This window comes from Panthera uncia, assembly GCF_023721935.1.
Source record: "Panthera uncia isolate 11264 chromosome A1 unlocalized genomic scaffold, Puncia_PCG_1.0 HiC_scaffold_17, whole genome shotgun sequence".
In the NCBI taxonomy this organism is placed as follows: Eukaryota; Metazoa; Chordata; class Mammalia; order Carnivora; family Felidae; genus Panthera; species Panthera uncia.
The window spans coordinates 55,125,822-55,143,290 of NW_026057577.1; the positions used below are offsets into that span (position 1 = coordinate 55,125,822).

At 38.6% G+C, this 17,469-nt stretch overlaps 2 protein-coding genes across 5 annotated transcripts in view; both read left to right on the top strand.

Moving 5' to 3' along the window:
• Positions 1-1,664, top strand: part of POLK (DNA polymerase kappa) — a 73,240-nt gene extending 71,576 nt beyond the window's left edge. For all 4 annotated transcript variants that reach the window (XM_049649649.1, XM_049649648.1, XM_049649651.1 and 1 more), the window contains exon 15: positions 70-1,664. In XM_049649649.1, coding sequence (XP_049505606.1) covers positions 70-145 — 76 coding nt within the window. In that variant the 3' untranslated portion in view covers positions 146-1,664. The remainder of the gene's footprint in view (positions 1-69) is intronic.
• A 3,386-nt stretch (positions 1,665-5,050) lies between these two features.
• ANKDD1B (ankyrin repeat and death domain containing 1B) overlaps positions 5,051-17,469 on the top strand; it is a 70,432-nt gene continuing 58,013 nt past the window's right edge. The window contains exons 1-2 of the mRNA XM_049649665.1: positions 5,051-6,359; positions 15,355-15,458. Coding sequence (XP_049505622.1) covers positions 6,188-6,359; positions 15,355-15,458 — 276 coding nt within the window. The 5' untranslated portion in view covers positions 5,051-6,187. The remainder of the gene's footprint in view (positions 6,360-15,354; positions 15,459-17,469) is intronic.

Below are 17,469 nucleotides of genomic sequence, written 5' to 3' on the forward strand. Positions count from 1 at the left end.
AATCAGTGATTTGCAGAACAGTTAAAAAATATCTTCTTGCATTTTAATTGCTGTTCTTTTTCATTCCAGGCCAGGAATGTACTCGTCGTCAAAGAAAGTAAAACCAAACAGTCCCAGACACACTCTTGATACATTTTTTAAATGAATATTGAACATTTTACCATTGAACATTTTATTCTTACTTGAAACTTGTTACTTTATAGTCAACAAATCTCTTGTTCTTCATTAAGTTTACAAATTCATTTAGTGAAAGACAAGTGCAATAATTCCTTCCCAAATGACATTTCCTTCATATGAATTTGGAATATAGACTAGTTTACTTCTTTACACATTTTGGATAACCAAGAGAATTTCACTTCTATTATACATCAATCAGAAATCAGTCCTGTTACAGATCATTTTAAAATGAGAAATTAGGAATGGAATCAGAAAGTGATTTTTTTCGTAATTACATTTTATAATATAAAAATATATTTATAAGGGCTCTCAGAGGTTCTCACAAACCTATGTTAGCATAATAATATTTCAGCACTTAACCACTTTGTTGGCATTGGACTGCTATATTTGATTTTGGTAACTTCTACAACTTCATATATTCGTAGTTTACCTCCTGGGATATTCATATACCTTGTGAGCCTTCGTAATTAAAATTTATTCTAAGTTCTATGAAGAATATTAGCTGGGCAGAACAAGCATGAAGGTTTCGTTATCTTCAGGAAAATAATATCACAGTATTATCTTCTGTGTTAAAAGAATTCTTTAAAATTTGATTATCCCTTTGATTTCTTTATTTAGAATTCCTTTATGAATAAGCATGTGGCTCACTTTAACAATATTTAGTGTAAGATTCAAGGTGTTAATTTCTGTATAGGACTTTTAAGTGGTGGTATTTCATTTCTTAACAGTTATGTTTATACTTTACACAGATCTATAAAAAAGGATAAATTGTACGCTCACTTTATTTTTATTGTAACCCTTTAGAAAGAAGTAATTCAAAATATTAATGTGTATTAAAGCATCTCATTCATCTTAGTTATGTTTCTATCACATTTTTGTTAAAATTAATGAAAGAAGATAGCTTAATAGTGATCATCGTAGTTACTGCAAATACTTTTGTGCTATTAATAGAATTTTTTTCAAAAAACAATTATTTAATTGAAACATGAAATGGAAGCCATTTTCTGTTACTCCTTTAAAGAACTGAATCTTTTGCCTCTTATATTTTTGTTGTCTCTTTTCCTACTTTTCATGTTATAGCTCATTATCTGAATTTATAAAGAAATAATATTTTAGGAATAGGTTAAATTAGAATCTCATACAGCTTTTGGCCAAAGTGGTAACTGACTTTAAATTATTGTATTATTATATTTATTATGCCAGTCTCAGGCCTAATTATTATCCTATGCTATGGCAAGTTCAGAGTTCTTATGTGATTTATATATCTCAATTCTGTACAAAATTAAGTTTAGTAAAGCACTGATTTAATGTCTTGAAAAGTTAATAGTATCATATTTTGTTTTTTCCATCTTGCCTCAGATTTATTTTTACTGTATTTTCAACTTTAAATATGAAATTATTTTCAGCTATGTGATTCATGTAATTGAATGTTATCATTTAGTAATATTTAATAATAATTTAAAATAAAATTGGAAGTGTTTCATTGATCTTTTAGCCAATAAAAATGGTTTTCTTACTTTTCTACTCTTTTCTCACCTCTGATTCTTTGTCTTTGATTCTCTTTGCCCCGAATTCTCTCCACATTCTCTTCTATTTAATGTATCCAACTTATTTACTTTTCATTATGATTTTGCTTTGAGGTATTTTTAGGAAATACAGCAAAACTACAAAGAATAACCACTTATGATCTTATCTACTTAGAGGGTCAGAACATAGGGAACCACCTGAGAGAACATATTTGCAACACATTTGACTGGCCCCAAACTAGTATCCAGAATATATAATCCAGAAGGTAAAAATGACTCCTCTGTATTAGTAAGAAAGAGACAGATAGCCAATAGAAATTTGGACAAGACTTTAAATGTCACTTTACATAAAAAGAAGTCCAAATGGCCACGAAATATGAAAAATTCTCAGCCAATTTAGAAATAGGGAAATAAAAAATAAAACCACAAGGAAGTATCACTACATCCCTACCAGATTCACAAAAATGAAAAGATCCAATGATATTAAATTGTGGTAATGTTGTGGAGCAATGTAAACTCTACTTTTGAAAACAATCACTTTGGAAAACAGTTTGCCCTTCTTCAGTAAATTTGAAGATGTGTACACTTAACCTAGCAACTGCACTCCTAAATAAACACCTTTGTTGGTTTTCTTCCATTTGCTCTCCAAATTACTGGCCAAATTATTGGCCCTTGACCATGTTTTTGTCTAGTAAGGGGCCATGGCAACGGGGAAACCACTACAGGAGATTTCAGGGAGGAAAGCAGATGAAGTTGGGTATTTATTCCCACATGTAAGTTTGGTATGATCATCTTGAGCAGGTTAGGTCCCTTGACCGAAGGTCACAACTGTTTTTTTGTGTTTTTTGTTTTAATGTTTATTTTTGAGAGAGAGCATAAGTGAGGGAGGGGCAGAGAGAGAGACAGAGACAAAGAGACAGATGTTCCAAAGCAGGTTCTGCACTGAGACTGAGTGTGCAGAGCCCAACAAACTCACGAACCTTGAGATCACGACCTGAGCTGAAGTCAGATGCTTAACTGACTGAGCCACCCAGGTGCCCCTAGTCACAATTTCTTTATACTGTGTTCTCTGCTCTCTTCAGTTTCTGATAATCCTTTCCTTCCCTCACCCCATCAGCCTGGGAGTGGCAACAGAGCCTTGCTCTTATTAGTTTTGGGGTGCTGCGGTATCTTTTGTGGTTCCCCCACACCTTTGTAAATGGTCCTTAAATTCATCTCACAATACAAACGTTTTTCCTGCTCAGAGCCCTGATACAATGTCTTGGGGAAAATATTGAACATGTTCCTTAGGAAGTATGTACAAGAATGCTCCTAGGGTCCCCTCCCTACGGAAAATAAAAAAACAACCTCAATGCAACCTGGCTATAAGCATACATGACAACATCCCTCACAACCTTGTGACATGAGACCACTTAATCAAAGAAGTAAAAAATATGTAAAGAACTATGCCAAGTGACATTCGGGGCTCAGTTCTTCAGGTACAAACCCAACTGAGCAATGCCAGCATGAAGAAAGTTGCCTCCTGGAAAGAAAAGCCTCGGTATCATGACTCTGTGTAAGAATCCTGCTAAACTAGCAGCACTGTAATAGCCAAAAATGGAAAATAAACCAGATATTAATTTAATTCTACCATTGTATATTCATGTCTATTCAAACAATTCAATTCTATACAGTGGCAAAAATGAAGGCAGTAAGCCAACAGTAGATGAATATCACAAACAATCTAGAGTAAAAGAAGTAAGTCATAGATGGCAAGTCATGGCATGCCATCAGCATGAATACATTTGTAAGCAGTGCAAAATAGTTAAAACTGTTGTGTTAAGGATTTATCCATATGAGATCAGATTACTAAGAAAAGCAAGTATGTTACTGTCCTGAAAGTTAGAATAAAGGTTTCTTCTCTAGGGAGATAGTGAAATGTGATTGGGGAATGGTACATAGAGCTGCTGGGATACAGTGTTCCATTTCTTGGGTGGTTGATTGCATGGAGGTTGCCTTTAAAAATATTCTTTAGGGGCACCTGGGTGGCTCAGTAGGTTGAGCGTCCCACTCTTGATTTTGACTCAGATCATGATTTCATAGTTTGTGGGGTCGAGCCCCACATCAGGCTCTATGCTGACAGCATAGAGCCTGCTTGGGATTCTCTCTCCTCTCTGTCTGCCCCTTCCCCTGCTCACTTGCACACACACTCTCTCTCTCAAAATAAATAAGTAAACATTAAAAAAATTCCTTAAGCTGTACATACATATTTTATACACACTTGTTCATATGTGACCCAAAATCATAATAAAGCAATTCACAAAGTTCCTGAAAATTTAACAATCTGATCCTGCAAGCCAGTACAAGCTAGCTGCTACATATCATTCTCCATGATACACTCCAAACATAGGCTTGGCATTCAAAGCCATTCAAGTCCGACTGCACAGCTTATAGTTTCCTGAAGAGACCAAGCTATCTCTCCCCTCTGGTATGAAGCTTGCTCCCTCTGTCCTGAATGTGCTTCCTGAATGTGTTTTTGCTGTCTCCCACCATTCACAACTACTCATCTTTCAACTCAGTCCAGGGGCTGCTTTCAGGAGAGGGCTCTGCCCTCTGGAAAAGCTGATCAGTCATTCCTTTGTGCTTCCATTTCTCTATGAGGACACTGAAACATTCCTCACTATGGCTTTGCTGTGGTCTTGTCCCACTAGATTGCAGGCTGCTAGAGATCCTAGGCTGTCTTCACTGATCTCCAAATTCTAGGTGTGAAGTGAATGGCGTGGCGCTTAGTGCTACTATCATTTGATGACCTATAAATGAATAAATAATATGTAACCAAAGAGTGGTGTCTATTACTATCTTACTGTTTTTCTCTGGGAAGACAGGTGGTGGCTGATGTAAGTGGCTGCACTCAAGCTGGGCTCTAAGGGATGGGCCTTCCAGAAAGAAGGAATTATATTTCTTTTCCTTTATTGGACATTGGCTTGCATTATAAATGTTTTATTACTGTGTGTGGCCTCTTTTGGGTGGCTTGGAAGTATTTGGAAGAAGGCTCCAAATATTACTATTAACCTTAGGCTTAAAAAAATGGTTTTTGAGGAAATATTCCATTTTGAAAACCATACTTGGTGCCTAGTGCTGATTTTTTTTTTTTTTTAAGTAATATTCCATTTTGAAAAGTGGTAATAGATTTGAACATACCTGGTGCTGGTAGGATTTTAGTGAACTTCACAGAGCAATGGAGTTTATTTCCCTGGAGCAAAAACTGTTCTTTTGTTGTATAATTCAGGGATAATCACTTTTGCTTTGTAATGCAGAGCAAAACAGTTGGATTAACAGTTGTTCAAGAAAAACTCAAATGCTATTATGGTGAGTAATGGAAACATTCCATTTGTTAAGCAAACCATAATATTGAACTGTTCTTACAAATGTGATGTAATTTCTAATTGTTGCTCAGCGAGACTGAAGATAATTCAGAGGCAAATAGTGTTGACGCTTTACTTCTAACCCGTCTCTTTTTATTATGATTTCAAACTCCTAAAACATTCATATACATAGATATACATACCTTAGATATGTGTGCACACACACACAACCTCTACCAAACCCTTGTCTATTGAAATCTGTCTACCCTTGTAAGACCCCTTGAAAATGTCCACTTCTTTACATTTTTTTCATTAGCTCATTTCTCTTTAAATCATCTTGTGCATTTTTATAGACAATGCTCTCTTAAACGTGTGTGCGTGTGCGCGAGCTTGCGCACGCGCATGCGTGTAAAAAGGTGGGTCAGTTCTGGGGTCAAATCTAGTTCTGTTTTATGAGGACTTAGGTTTTTGGGTTTTTTTTTTTTTTCACTCCTAAAATCTGCTAATGTGAGATGTGCCATTGTTTTGTTTGGTTTGATTTTGTAACCCGTTGAACCCACTGTGCTCAGGTGCTGTGGATTCAGGGCAGAAGTCCCGGTTGTCCTCCAATACTCCGTTTTTCTTCACTTTTACTAGAATTTGAGCTAGGCACACGGTTGTCCTGAATAGATTACTCTATTTGATCAATTTTATAAACCGCTAAGAAATAATACCCAAGACGGGGAGTCCAACAGCTCACGACTGCATTAAAATGGGATACCAAGGTTTGGGAGAAGAAACTGAGAGACTTACTTTATTCCAAGGAAAATTCTGGAAGCCCATTTAGGAGTGATTCAATACTGAAGTTCTAAGTGTTGGTTACAAATCCAGCCTCGACGTTTCTCAAAGTTGTACGAAGCACTCAAGTGTGAGTTGGGCGTCTTCGCAGAGCGCTTCACCTCAGGTGAAACAAATCCTGAGACGGCGCAAGCCGCACCCGCAGGCAGACCCGCCCAGGTGGCCGCTCTGGGCTGCGCAGGAAAACGCGGGGCAAGCGGCCCCGAGACCGCCCGGAACCGAGAGCCACAGAGCGGCCCGACCGAGCCTTCCCGCCCGCGCGCTGCGGCCCTCCCCCCCCCCCCCCCCCCCCCGGGGGCGCACATGGATCCCGCCCGAAGCAGCCCGGGTCGCCAGGCGGCGGCGCGAGAGCTACTGCGAGGCGCGGACGCGGCCGCGAAGGGCCTTCGGGAAGATCTGAGGGGCGCGGTGGTCCGACCCTGGATCCCGAAGCATGAGGGGCCCCGAGAGGAGGCGGCGGCGGGACACGAGATCCGTGAGTTCCAGGACGCGGGGTGCAAACGTGGCGGTGGCGGTGGCGGCCCCTGGTGGGCGCTTCAGGACTGGGGGCTGAGCGCCCACCCTCCGGCCCCCGCAGCCCCTGTGGGCTAGTTTGCCCACCCAACTTTTGGCTCAGACTGTTTTATTTCAGGTGAAGCCTCTACTGTGGATGGAAGGAAAGAGTTGCTCTTTCAATTTAAGGAAGAGTGTTTGGTTTTGGGGGTTTTTTTGTGTTGTTTTGTTTTTTTTTTTAATAATTACGCCCTATTGCAAATACGGAAAGAGTTTTATATGCTGTTATCTCCTATATCCTGACTCATGCAGTGATTTATTGTGTGACTTTAAATCACTTACTCTTTCTGTGCTTAGGTGTTTGAAAGCATGGGATGGGTCTTTTGTGCCTTGAGATTAAATTTATAGCATAAACTGAGGCACATTGTTCAAGAATCTTTAAAAGTTGAGAATGATTTCCAGACTGTTAACAGAGCACCAGTTCCTTAATAATGTTTATTTAGTTCGTCCATCTGTCCATTCATTCATTCTAGAAATATTTTCAAGAGCTTACTACTTACTGGACATATTTTAGATGAGTATGAAGCGGAGCATGACAGCCCTTCTGGTTTTGGTGGAGGGTTGATAGACGAAAAAATTAGTAACAGACTAAGAAGTTATTTTAAAGCAGTGATCATTACTCCGGAGGCCACATAGCCTAACCCCATTTTAGGAAGTTTTTCTCCTGTGTCTTCTTCTAAAAGTTTTATAGTTTTATGTTTTACGTTTTCCTCTATGATCTATTTCGAGTTAATTTTTGTGTAAAGAATGAAGTTTAACATCAAGGCTCATTTGTTTTGTTTTGTTTTGTTTCATTTTGGACATCCAGTTGTTCAAATACCATTTGTTGAAATGATTATCCTTTCGCTGCTGTCACAGACTTTACACCTTTGTCAAAAATCAACTGGCTGTATTTGTGAGAGTTTGTTTCTCGACTCTGTATTTTGTTCAATACATCTATGTGTTTCTCTGCCAATACCATGCTGTATTGATTATTGTAGATTTATAATAAGTATTAGTGACTCCTCCAATGTTATTCTTCTTTTTCAAAATTGTTTTGGTTATTCTAGTTCTTTTGCCTGTCCATATAGGTTTTAGAATCATCTTGTCTGTAGCTACAAAATATCCTTTTGGCATTTGATTGAATTGCATTAAATCTATGGGTCAATTTCATATAATTGACATCTTTATTACATCTTCCAATTCATGACATCATGTATCTTTTCATTTATTTAGGTATTCTTTAATTTTTCTCATCAGTATTTTGTGTTTTTTTGGTATTAGAGAAACTGGAACTTTTGTTGGATTTATATACTTTTAAGTATTTGGATTTTTGATCATTTTAATTATAATTTTTAAAATGGTATTATTTTTAAATTTTGGTTTCCATTTGTTTATGCCAGTATATAGAAAGATGGTTGATATTTATGTGTTGACCTTGTATCCTACAACTTTGCTAAACTCACTTATTCGTTCTAGAGCTGCCTTATACATTCTTTTGGATTTTATATGCAGATAATAAAATTGTTTGCAACTAGACTAGAGACATTTCGATTTCTTGCCAATCAGTATGCGTTTTAATACACTTTTACTGCTCTATTGTCCTGGCTAACACTTCCAGCACTGTGTTTAAGAGTTAGACTGGACATTTCTGTTTGTTCCTGGGTAAAGAAAGCATTGACATTTTTATGAGTAAGTAGAATGTTAGCTGTCAGTTTTTTGTAAATGCTCTTTATCAGGTTGAAGAAGTTCCCTTCTATTCCCAGTTTGCTGAGAGGGTTTTTTGGTTTTTGTTTTTAATCATAAATGGATAATGATTTTTTTTAAATGCTTTTTCTGCATCAATTAACCATATATTTTTTCTTCTTTAGACTACCTGTATATACATTGCTTGATTTCCAAATAATGAACGAATTTTACATTCTCAGGATAAACCTTACTTGGTGTGTTAAACTTTCTATGTATCACGGGATGTGTTTTGATAATGCTTGTTCAGAGAGTTTTGCATCGATGTTGATGAGGGATATTGGCTTGTAGTTTTTATTCTCATAATGTCTTTGGTTGTAGAATCAAGGAAATGCTGATCTCATAAGATGAGTTGGGAAGTTTTTCCTCTTCTTGTGTCAGGTTATCTATATAATCTTGAATGAATTTGGGTAGTTTGTGATTTTTGAGAAATTATTTCATTTCATCTAAGTTGTTGAATTTATGTGAATGGAATTGTTCATAAAATTCCCTTATTCCTTTCATGTGTGTGGGAACGGTAGTGCTGTGCTCTCTTTCATTCCTTACATTGGTAATGTGTGTTCTCTCTCTTTCTCTCTTTTTGGTCAGTGTTGCTAGAGGTGTATTGATTTTATTGATGTATTCAGAGAAGCAGCTTTTGTTTTCATTGATTTTCTCTATTGTTTATCTTTTTTCAATTTTATTGATTATTGCTCTTACCTTTGCAACTTTTCTTCTGTCTGCTTGACTTAAGTGTTTTTTGCTTTTAGGTTTTTACTTTCTTAACGTAGGAATTTACATTACTGATTTGCAACCTTCTTTTCTAATAACTTAATGTTATGAAGTTCCCTCTTATAGTGCTATGAATTTCCCTCTTAGCACTGCTTTAGCTGCCTCCCACACATTTTGATATATTTTATTTTTATTTTTATTCAGTTCAAAATATTTTCTAATTTCTCTTGCGTTTTCCTCTTTCATATGTGGTTTATATGTATGTATGAGAAATTGGAAGTTTTGTTAATACTGAGCATACTACCCTTCTTGGTAATATTGTTCTGGAAGTAGATGGTGGCTTCCCAATCCTCCCATCCACCCATCTAGCAAATATTTATTGAACATCTATTAGCACTAGGTAGTGGAGTTATTTCAGCTTCCTCGTGGATATTGTATTGTGGTGAAGGAAACAGATACTGAGAAAGTAAACAAATGTAATATTAATGTCGAGTAGTATCAAGTGATATGAAGAAAAAATGAAGTAGGGCACAGGGGCAGAGAATGATGGGAGAAAGGGGTTTGGATGGTCAGACATGATTTTTCAGAAGTGGTGCCATTTGAGCAGAGACCTGAATGAAATGCAGGAGGCTTGTTTTTCTACCTCAGCATTATCTACTCCTGTTTTGGCCCTCTTGCTTCATACTTACCCAAATTTTGAAGGCATTGGAGTTTTTGACTCCTAAAAGTTTAAGTGAATGATACAGCTCTGTGTAATGTGTTGCTTGGTGCTGAACATTTAACATTTCCTTGATCTTATCCATTTCCAAAAAAATAAAAAAAGACATATATAGCACAGTACTCTAAATATTACTTAGCCAAGCTGAAAATTGGTAGGTTTATGATTTGTTTCGATCATTTTTTCAACTCTGTCACTTACTAGCTGGAAGGTAGACAGTGGTGTGTTGGTAAATGTTTAATTACCAGCTCTCTGGGGGGACTAGTTCTGATTTGAAGTATTTTCCACTTTCCTTTGTGTAATACTTTCACCATAACTGATTTAAAGCTACAGTTTTTTCATTGGGAAGGGATACAGCCAGTTTATTAGTCTGTACAAACTGGCTTCTTCATACTGCTAAAGGTAGGTTTTATAATATCCATTTACATTTGAATGTAAAAATTCAGAATTGTTACAAGGTTACTTAATTAGTAAATTGTGGGCAAGTCAGCAAAAATTTTGAGCCCTAGAAATTCCCATGTAGTTGGCTTGGTCTTAAGAATCTGGTATGGGTTTTTTTTTGTTTTTTTTTTTTTTAAGGGATCCTATTTAGGGGCGCCTGGGTGGCACAGTTGGTTAAGCATCCAACTTCAGTTCAGGTCATAATCTCATGGTTTGTGGGTTCAAGCCCCGCATCGGGCTCTGTGCTGACAGCCCAGAGCCTGGAGCCTGCTTTGGATTCTGTGTCTCCCTCTCTCTCTCTCTGCCTGTGCCCCACTCATGCTCTGTGTCTCTCTCTCTCAAAAATAAATGAAACATTAAAAAAAAAAAGTTTAAAGGGATCCTGTTTATTTTATTGTGAAGCCTGAGTTAAGAACCATTGATTTAATGGATTAAGAATCTTGTATGGTGCTTCCAATTGGTCTTAGAAGTTGCCTCAAAATTAGTTTTTCTTATAGATGTAGGAGAAAAGGGACAAGGTATTTGACTTCATGGACAGAATAGAATGTGTGTGCCATATTTCAGGACACCACAAGGTCTTGATTTGCCCTGGGACGTACCCAAGAGGGAAAAGACCCAGAACTAGAACTGCACTCCCGTTGGGTTAATACATAGGGGCAAGGAGCTAGTGTCAGGGTCATGTGGGATCAAGGACAGAGTTGAGAAAAGTCTGGTTTAACTGACAGAATACATTAGCTAAAGCATCTGATAGAGTAAGCAGTTTGAATCTCCACTTCAGTAATACAGTTTCATACGGACACCCTGGACCTCTGCAGTGACTGAAAGCTTGGTGTTTGGATTCAGACTACCTGGAATAGTTCTATCATTTATTGTCTTTAAGACATGAGCAAGTGTTTTAACTTTTCTAAGTCTCATTTTCCTCATCTGGAAGATGGCAGTGATAATGTCTACTCCATCATGTTCTTAATTTCGTAAAAACTCCAGAGTGCTCCAACATTTAGAGATCAAGCAAAGGAGGAAGAGCCAGTAAAAGAGACTGGAAAACAGGAGGTAGTCTATCAGAGGCAAGGAGAAGAATGTTAAAAGGATGGTATGGCCCTTGGTCAAATCTGTCACGAGTTTAATGCACACAAAGAAAGTGATGACTGGCTTTGGGCAATATCGAGTGACCCTAATAAGCACAGATTCAGTGAAGTGATAGGAATGAGATCTGATTAGCATGGAGGTGAGATGAAACAGGTGAGGAGGAGGAGAGTGGTTATAGAACACATAAGAATTTGGGGAGCAATGGGAGATTAAGAAATGGAGTGGCAGTTGGAAAGGATGTGAAGTTAAGAGAATGTTTTTTTCACTGGAGGTTTTATAGCAGCTCTGTATATGTTAAGGGGAATGATCCACTGGAGAATGCAGAGGAGAATGGGGTAATTTCCGTGAGATTGATACGTGAAATAATTGAAAAGACGAGAAGGGTGGGATCCAGAGCCCAAGGGAGCGGTTGGCCTTGGGTAGCCATAGGGCTGCTTCATTGAGTGTAAGAGTAGTAAAAGCAGAAAGTGTGGGTGTAAAAGTAGGTAGCTAGGTTGGTAGACTCAGGGGTGAGAAAATATGGAAATTATTATCTAATTGCTTATGTTTTCTCTATGCATATTGGTGATCATGGATACTAAAGTAGGCAAATTAGTAGATTAAAATATTTGAAAAGAAAGAAAAAGTCATGGAATTGAAAAATGGAAGCCTAGGGAAATGAAGTAGGATTGCTGTGATAAGATCCTACATGAGATTAATGGGTAAGAATTTAGGAGTGTGTTATTTATGGGTAGTATGTTAGCATGTGTAGTCAGGATAAACCAGATTTTCCTGCAGCAACAAATCACCCCTAAGTCTGAGTGACTGAATATAGTAAAGGTCTACTCTTGCTCAGACAACATGTCCAACAGAAGGGTTTCTGCTCTACCTAGTTTCTCAGGAACCTATGTGTCAAGAACTGTAAAGAGGCCATGATTTTACTCTACTTGCAAGCTAACAAGTTAGCCTACCATGGCATCATGGATGCTAGCAGAATTCACTTCCGATCAGACACAGAGGATTGTAGTGCTCACAGTAGGAGCAGTAGCCAGCGTGTCAGCGTTTGTGTCATTTCTGCAAGCCCCATCTCCAAGGAGATGCAAAGCCCCTTGGGTTGTGTTACAGAAGAATCCTGCACTTAGGGAATCCAAATCTTTCTAATGGGCAGGAAGCATGCCTTACTCTCTCTCTCTCTCTGTCTTTTAAGGCAAGCCATAAGCAATCCAGCCCCATGCTCCAGAGATGCATTTTTATCTCTTTTCTGATGTAGTTCACTGTGCACACATTCTGGAAAAGATGGTCTAGAGCAAAAACAGTCAGTGCTTCTGCTTATCAGATATAGAGAAACATAAGAGACCTGTGGAGAATTGTCTCCCAGTGCCAAACTAATTGAGGCACTGCCATCTTATGACCCCTTGTATTAGTTTGCTAGGGATGCTGTAACAAAGTACCACAGGTAGGGTGGCTTCAACAACAACAATTTGTCTCAGAGTTTTTGAGTCTAAAAATCCTAGATCAAGGTGTCAGCAGACTTAATTTTCCCTGAGGCCTCTCTCCTCAGCTTGTAGATAGCCATCTCCTCCCACTGTCTCCACATGGTCTTTCCTGTGTCATGTCTGTTCCAAATTTCCTCTGTTAGAAGGACACCAGTCATATTGGATTAGGGCCCACCCGAGTGACCTCATTTTAATTACCTCTTTAATGATTCTATCACCAGGGGTGCCTGGGTGGCTCAGTTGGGTAAACGTCCAACTCTTGGTTTCAGCTCAGGTCATGATCTCACAGTTCATGGGATCAAGCCCCACATCTGGCTCTGTGCTGACAGTGGGGGACCTGCTTGGGGTTCTGTCTCTCTCCCTCTCTCTCTGCCACTCCCTTGCTCATCCTCTCTCTCTCTCTCTCTCAAGATAAATAAACAAATGTTTTTTAAAAAAAAGGACCCTATATAGTCACATTTTGAGGTACTGGGTGTTAGAACTTCAGTAGATAAATTTTGAGGGAATACAGTCCAGCTATAACACCGCAGTGTTTAAACACATGGCTTTTAGGGTTGATAAAATGGGAAGAGAGCACCTGGAGGGTGTCACAGAAGCTTTTCACTTGCTCAGCCCCAAGTAACCTACTACCCCCTCTTCTTCCAGTCCAGGGGACAGACCTCACCTTAACTGCACCCAGGCCAGGATGTGTACTTACCCATGTATTCAGAAAGGAGAGGAGAACTAGATAGTGATGAGCACTAGTCACGTCTCCTGCACCATGGTGGTGTGTTTCTCTTCAGTACTATTCAGCTGCTCAGGTGCAGAGGTGGAACAGGTAGCAGTTGAGTTTAATGTCAGAATTAGGATTCTGTCAGCTAGTCTGATGAGAAAAGAGAGTGGCAAGGGAAGTAAAGGTGTTTGTATAGAAGTGACTTCAGCGATGGACTAGAAGATCTAAACTGAGTAAAGAGCAGAGTAAGGGCATAAGGGATGAATAATATGAAAAGCTGGTGAGAACAGTGGATGTGAGGACTTGATGAGGTTGCAGAATTTGGGGACTGGAAGAAGTAGAGCAGGTGAGGTGGATGGATGGGGTGGTGGTCAGATAATGAGTTTCTTGAAGATGTCAGAGGTAATGTGGTTTCTGATGATGATGTCAAGAGTATGGCCCTGAAAAATGGGTGACTGAGATCAGGTGGATGGAAAGATTATTGTAAGTGAAAGAGTCAGGGTCAGATTTGTCATCTGTGTGGGTGTTGAAGTTACTTAGAGTGGGGACAACAGGAAGAGTAGAAAGGAAGAGGGGGATCCAGGTGATAAAATGAATGTGTGTTTCTCCCGTGAAGATACTCCTAGTCTTTGATTAGATTTGGTAGTACTCTAAAGAGTCTTTGACAGGGGTGCCTGGGTACCTCAGTTGGTTGAGCATCCAACTTCGGCTCAGATCATGAGCTTGTGGTTCATGGGTTTGAGTCCTGCATTGGGCTCTGTGTTGACAGCTCGGAGCCTGGAGCCTGCTTCAGATTCTTTGTCTCCCTCTCTCTCTGCCCCTCTCCCACTTTCTCTCTGTCTCTGTCTCTCAAAAATAAATAATATTAAAAAAAATTTTTTTTAAGTCTTTGTCAAATTGTGTTGTTGTTGTTGTTATTATTATTATGAAACTACTTGGCAACACATCCACAAAACCTCCTCCAGAGTTCTTATTTTTTTAGAGATGGTCTATTGCTGATTTCATATCATTCATTCTTGATATCATTTTTCATATTATTAATTGTGACTTTATCCCCCAGTATTGGGGTTGTCCCCTGAGAGCCCTCCAGTTCCCCTACATTAAAAAAACTGGGGTGCCTGGGTGGCTCAGTAGATTGAGCCTCTGACTTCCTCTCAGGTTTGTAAGTTTTTTGTAAGTTTGTAAATTTTTGTAAGTCTTGCGGTTTGTAAGTTTGAGCCCTACATAGGGCTCACTTCCATCAGCGCAGAGCCCGCTTTGGATCCTCTGTCCCCATCTCTCTGCCCCTCCCCCCCTTATTCTCTCTCTCTCTCTCTCTCTCTCCCTCTCTCCCTCTCCCTCTCCCTCTCCCTCTCTCTCTCTTTCAAAAATAAACATAAAAAAAAAAAAGAAACAATTAGAGAGCATAAAAAAAAAAACTTAATAAATTCTGAAATCTTCCCTAGGCTAGTTAATAAAACCTGCCACCTGAATGTGTATTATGTGTATGATATGTAGTGTTTATAGTAGGTGTGAATCTCTTTTTATATAAATGAAACATGTTCATCCCTTTTAGACTTTGTGTATATTTATGTGATGTGCTACATTTTAAGGATTTTTTTCTGCTGGCCTGGCATCTGCACAGGCTTCTGCAGACAATTTTATCTCTGTAAGCTTGTATGGAGCATTTGGGCTCCTGCCTGTCTCATCTTTTACAAACATTTTATTAAAACAAAACAAAACAAAACAAAACAAAGTCTGTGGCCACACTCCGACCTCCTAGAGGCAGAGACCACATTGCTGACTTCAGGGTGGTCCTTGGGAATGATGTTTTGTTTGGGACCAGGAAATATTTTTAAGGGTGTGAAAATACTTGCATTGTGAGCACAAAGTGGAGTCTTGATAATACAGCTTTGCAAAATATTGATACAAAGTTCTCATGTCCAGAATAGTAGAATGTGAAAGGGTGAAGGCTGTTTTTATTTAAAGTTACCAGGTTTGTGTGTGAGGTTTGCTTTTTTCCTTCGTCCCCCTTAAATTCTTCAGTCATGCTTTGCTTGCTTGCTTTCAGTACTGCCAAATGAGAGAAGCTTTCAGAATGCTGCAAAAAGCAATAATTTGGATCTTATGGAGAAGCTGTTTGAAAAGAAGGTTAACATTAATGCTGTGAACAATGTGAGTACAAGTCACAGATGTGACAAGTGACTACTCTAAGGGTGGCTTGGATTTATACAGTGCAATTTAAATAATAATAACAATTGAAATGATTGTGGCGGATGAGGTGTGGGCTAGCTCCTTCAGTGGTAATTCCAGAATGTTTAAGCTAAAGGTGGAATCAAGCCGTGGGATAGGTTCTGAGTCTTTTAATATATCTTATCAGAGGGGAAATATACAGAGTCTTTGTGTGCATCTGTGCAAAATCTGTGGGTGGGCAGTAAAGCCAGTTGTCAGGGTTATAGGCCTGGACTTGGTCCTGGATTGTAGCCTGTGGATCACTGGCCTCATACATTCTGGAAAGGCAGAACATCTTTTGCTACACAGTTCATCATTGGTTTCTCTCCAGAGATTCCCTTTGTTGTTCAGTCCTGCAAATTTAAAATCTAAGGGAGAGCATGGCTTTGTATTTTATTGCTTTAGAAGTACAGTGCATTTGCATGCTGGGCACTGGAGCTTTTTCTAAAACCTGGCTCTTAATTGTTCTTCAAGTACTTGGGTTTAGGAGAGAAGTCCACTGCCAGAAATACTGGATTTCCTACTGCTTGGTTTTGTAGAGATTTCCTGACAGCTTTTCAAGGCAAGGTTTATCAAAGTGGGGGCTGTGTTAATTACTTAGGACAATTAGTGCAAGTGGTTCAAGGGGATAGCAGAGGTGGATTTAATGCTAAATAAAGCATAAGCTTTAGAGTCCCTTCTTGTACAGACCCCTTCCAAGGTACGGGGGAGGGCTCTGGCAATGTGTTTTCATGGTTATATGGGTTGTTTTTTTTTTTTAATCTGAAAAAGTAAGAAACTTTAACTGCCATCAATTCAGCTCTCTGACTGGCTTTAAAGAGGGCTCCCTGAAGAGTGTAGAGTTTAGGTTCCACAAAACCTGGATCTGTCCCAGGCAGTGAGATCATAAGAATTGAAGTCATGCATCATACACAGTGGAAGGATGCTTACCAGTTGTGCATGTGTGTATGTGAGAGGTATATGTTTGCTTGTATGTGGAAATTCATATGTCTGTGTATATACTGTGTGCATGTGTGTGTCTGATGTGTTATGGTTGTATTTAGTATTTATTGTCCATAGACATCCTAGAAAGAGTAGAAAAATAGAGTTTTGCAGCGTAACAATTTTAGGAACCAAACAAAAACAAAAACCAAAAAAAAAAAAAAAAAAAAAAAGAAAGGAATCAGGAAAGAAGGAAGGGAAGGGAGTGAAAAGAAAAGCAAGGGCCTTTGAAACTAATATCTACATAAATTGTTGAGTAAGTAAAGCAATAATCATTTTTCCAAGTAGCAGGGAATAGATTCTTTAATGTACTTTCATAATAATTAAAATTTTTTTCACATAAGACTTTATGATATTTTAAACCATATTTTTATATTAAAGTATTTAGAGAGATTTAATGCTAAATGAAGCATCATTTAGGGCACAACCTAGAGCACCCTAACTGACAGTCAGCATAGCAAATTGTCATGACCCCTTGATGAATTGTATTACTTTTTTTTAAGTTTATTTATTTATTTTGAGAGTGAGAGAGTATATACCTGCGCATGTGCACAAGCAGGGGAGAGGCAGAGAGAGAATGAGTGAGAAAATCCCAAGCAGACTCCGCACTATCAGCACAGAGTCTGACGCGGGGCTCAATCTCACCAACTGTGAGATCATGACTTTAGCCAAAACCAAGAGTCGGACACTTAACCAACTGAGCCACCCAGGTGCCCTGTATTATACTTTCTAATGACATCTCTTTTAGTCCCATTTATAGCAAATTGTTGATATGGTTGTTTGTAGAGTTGCTTAAAATCTGTGACGATAGAGATGAAGAAATACATGTAAGTGGTTTTATTGAATTATCTTGGATGCTGTTTTGGCTTGACATACTAGAACACAGCTCTAGATTGCAGACAGTGTCACGATAACTCATGTTTTGTCAAACTTAATTTATCATCAGCTTAGCTACCAAGGATATCAGATACTT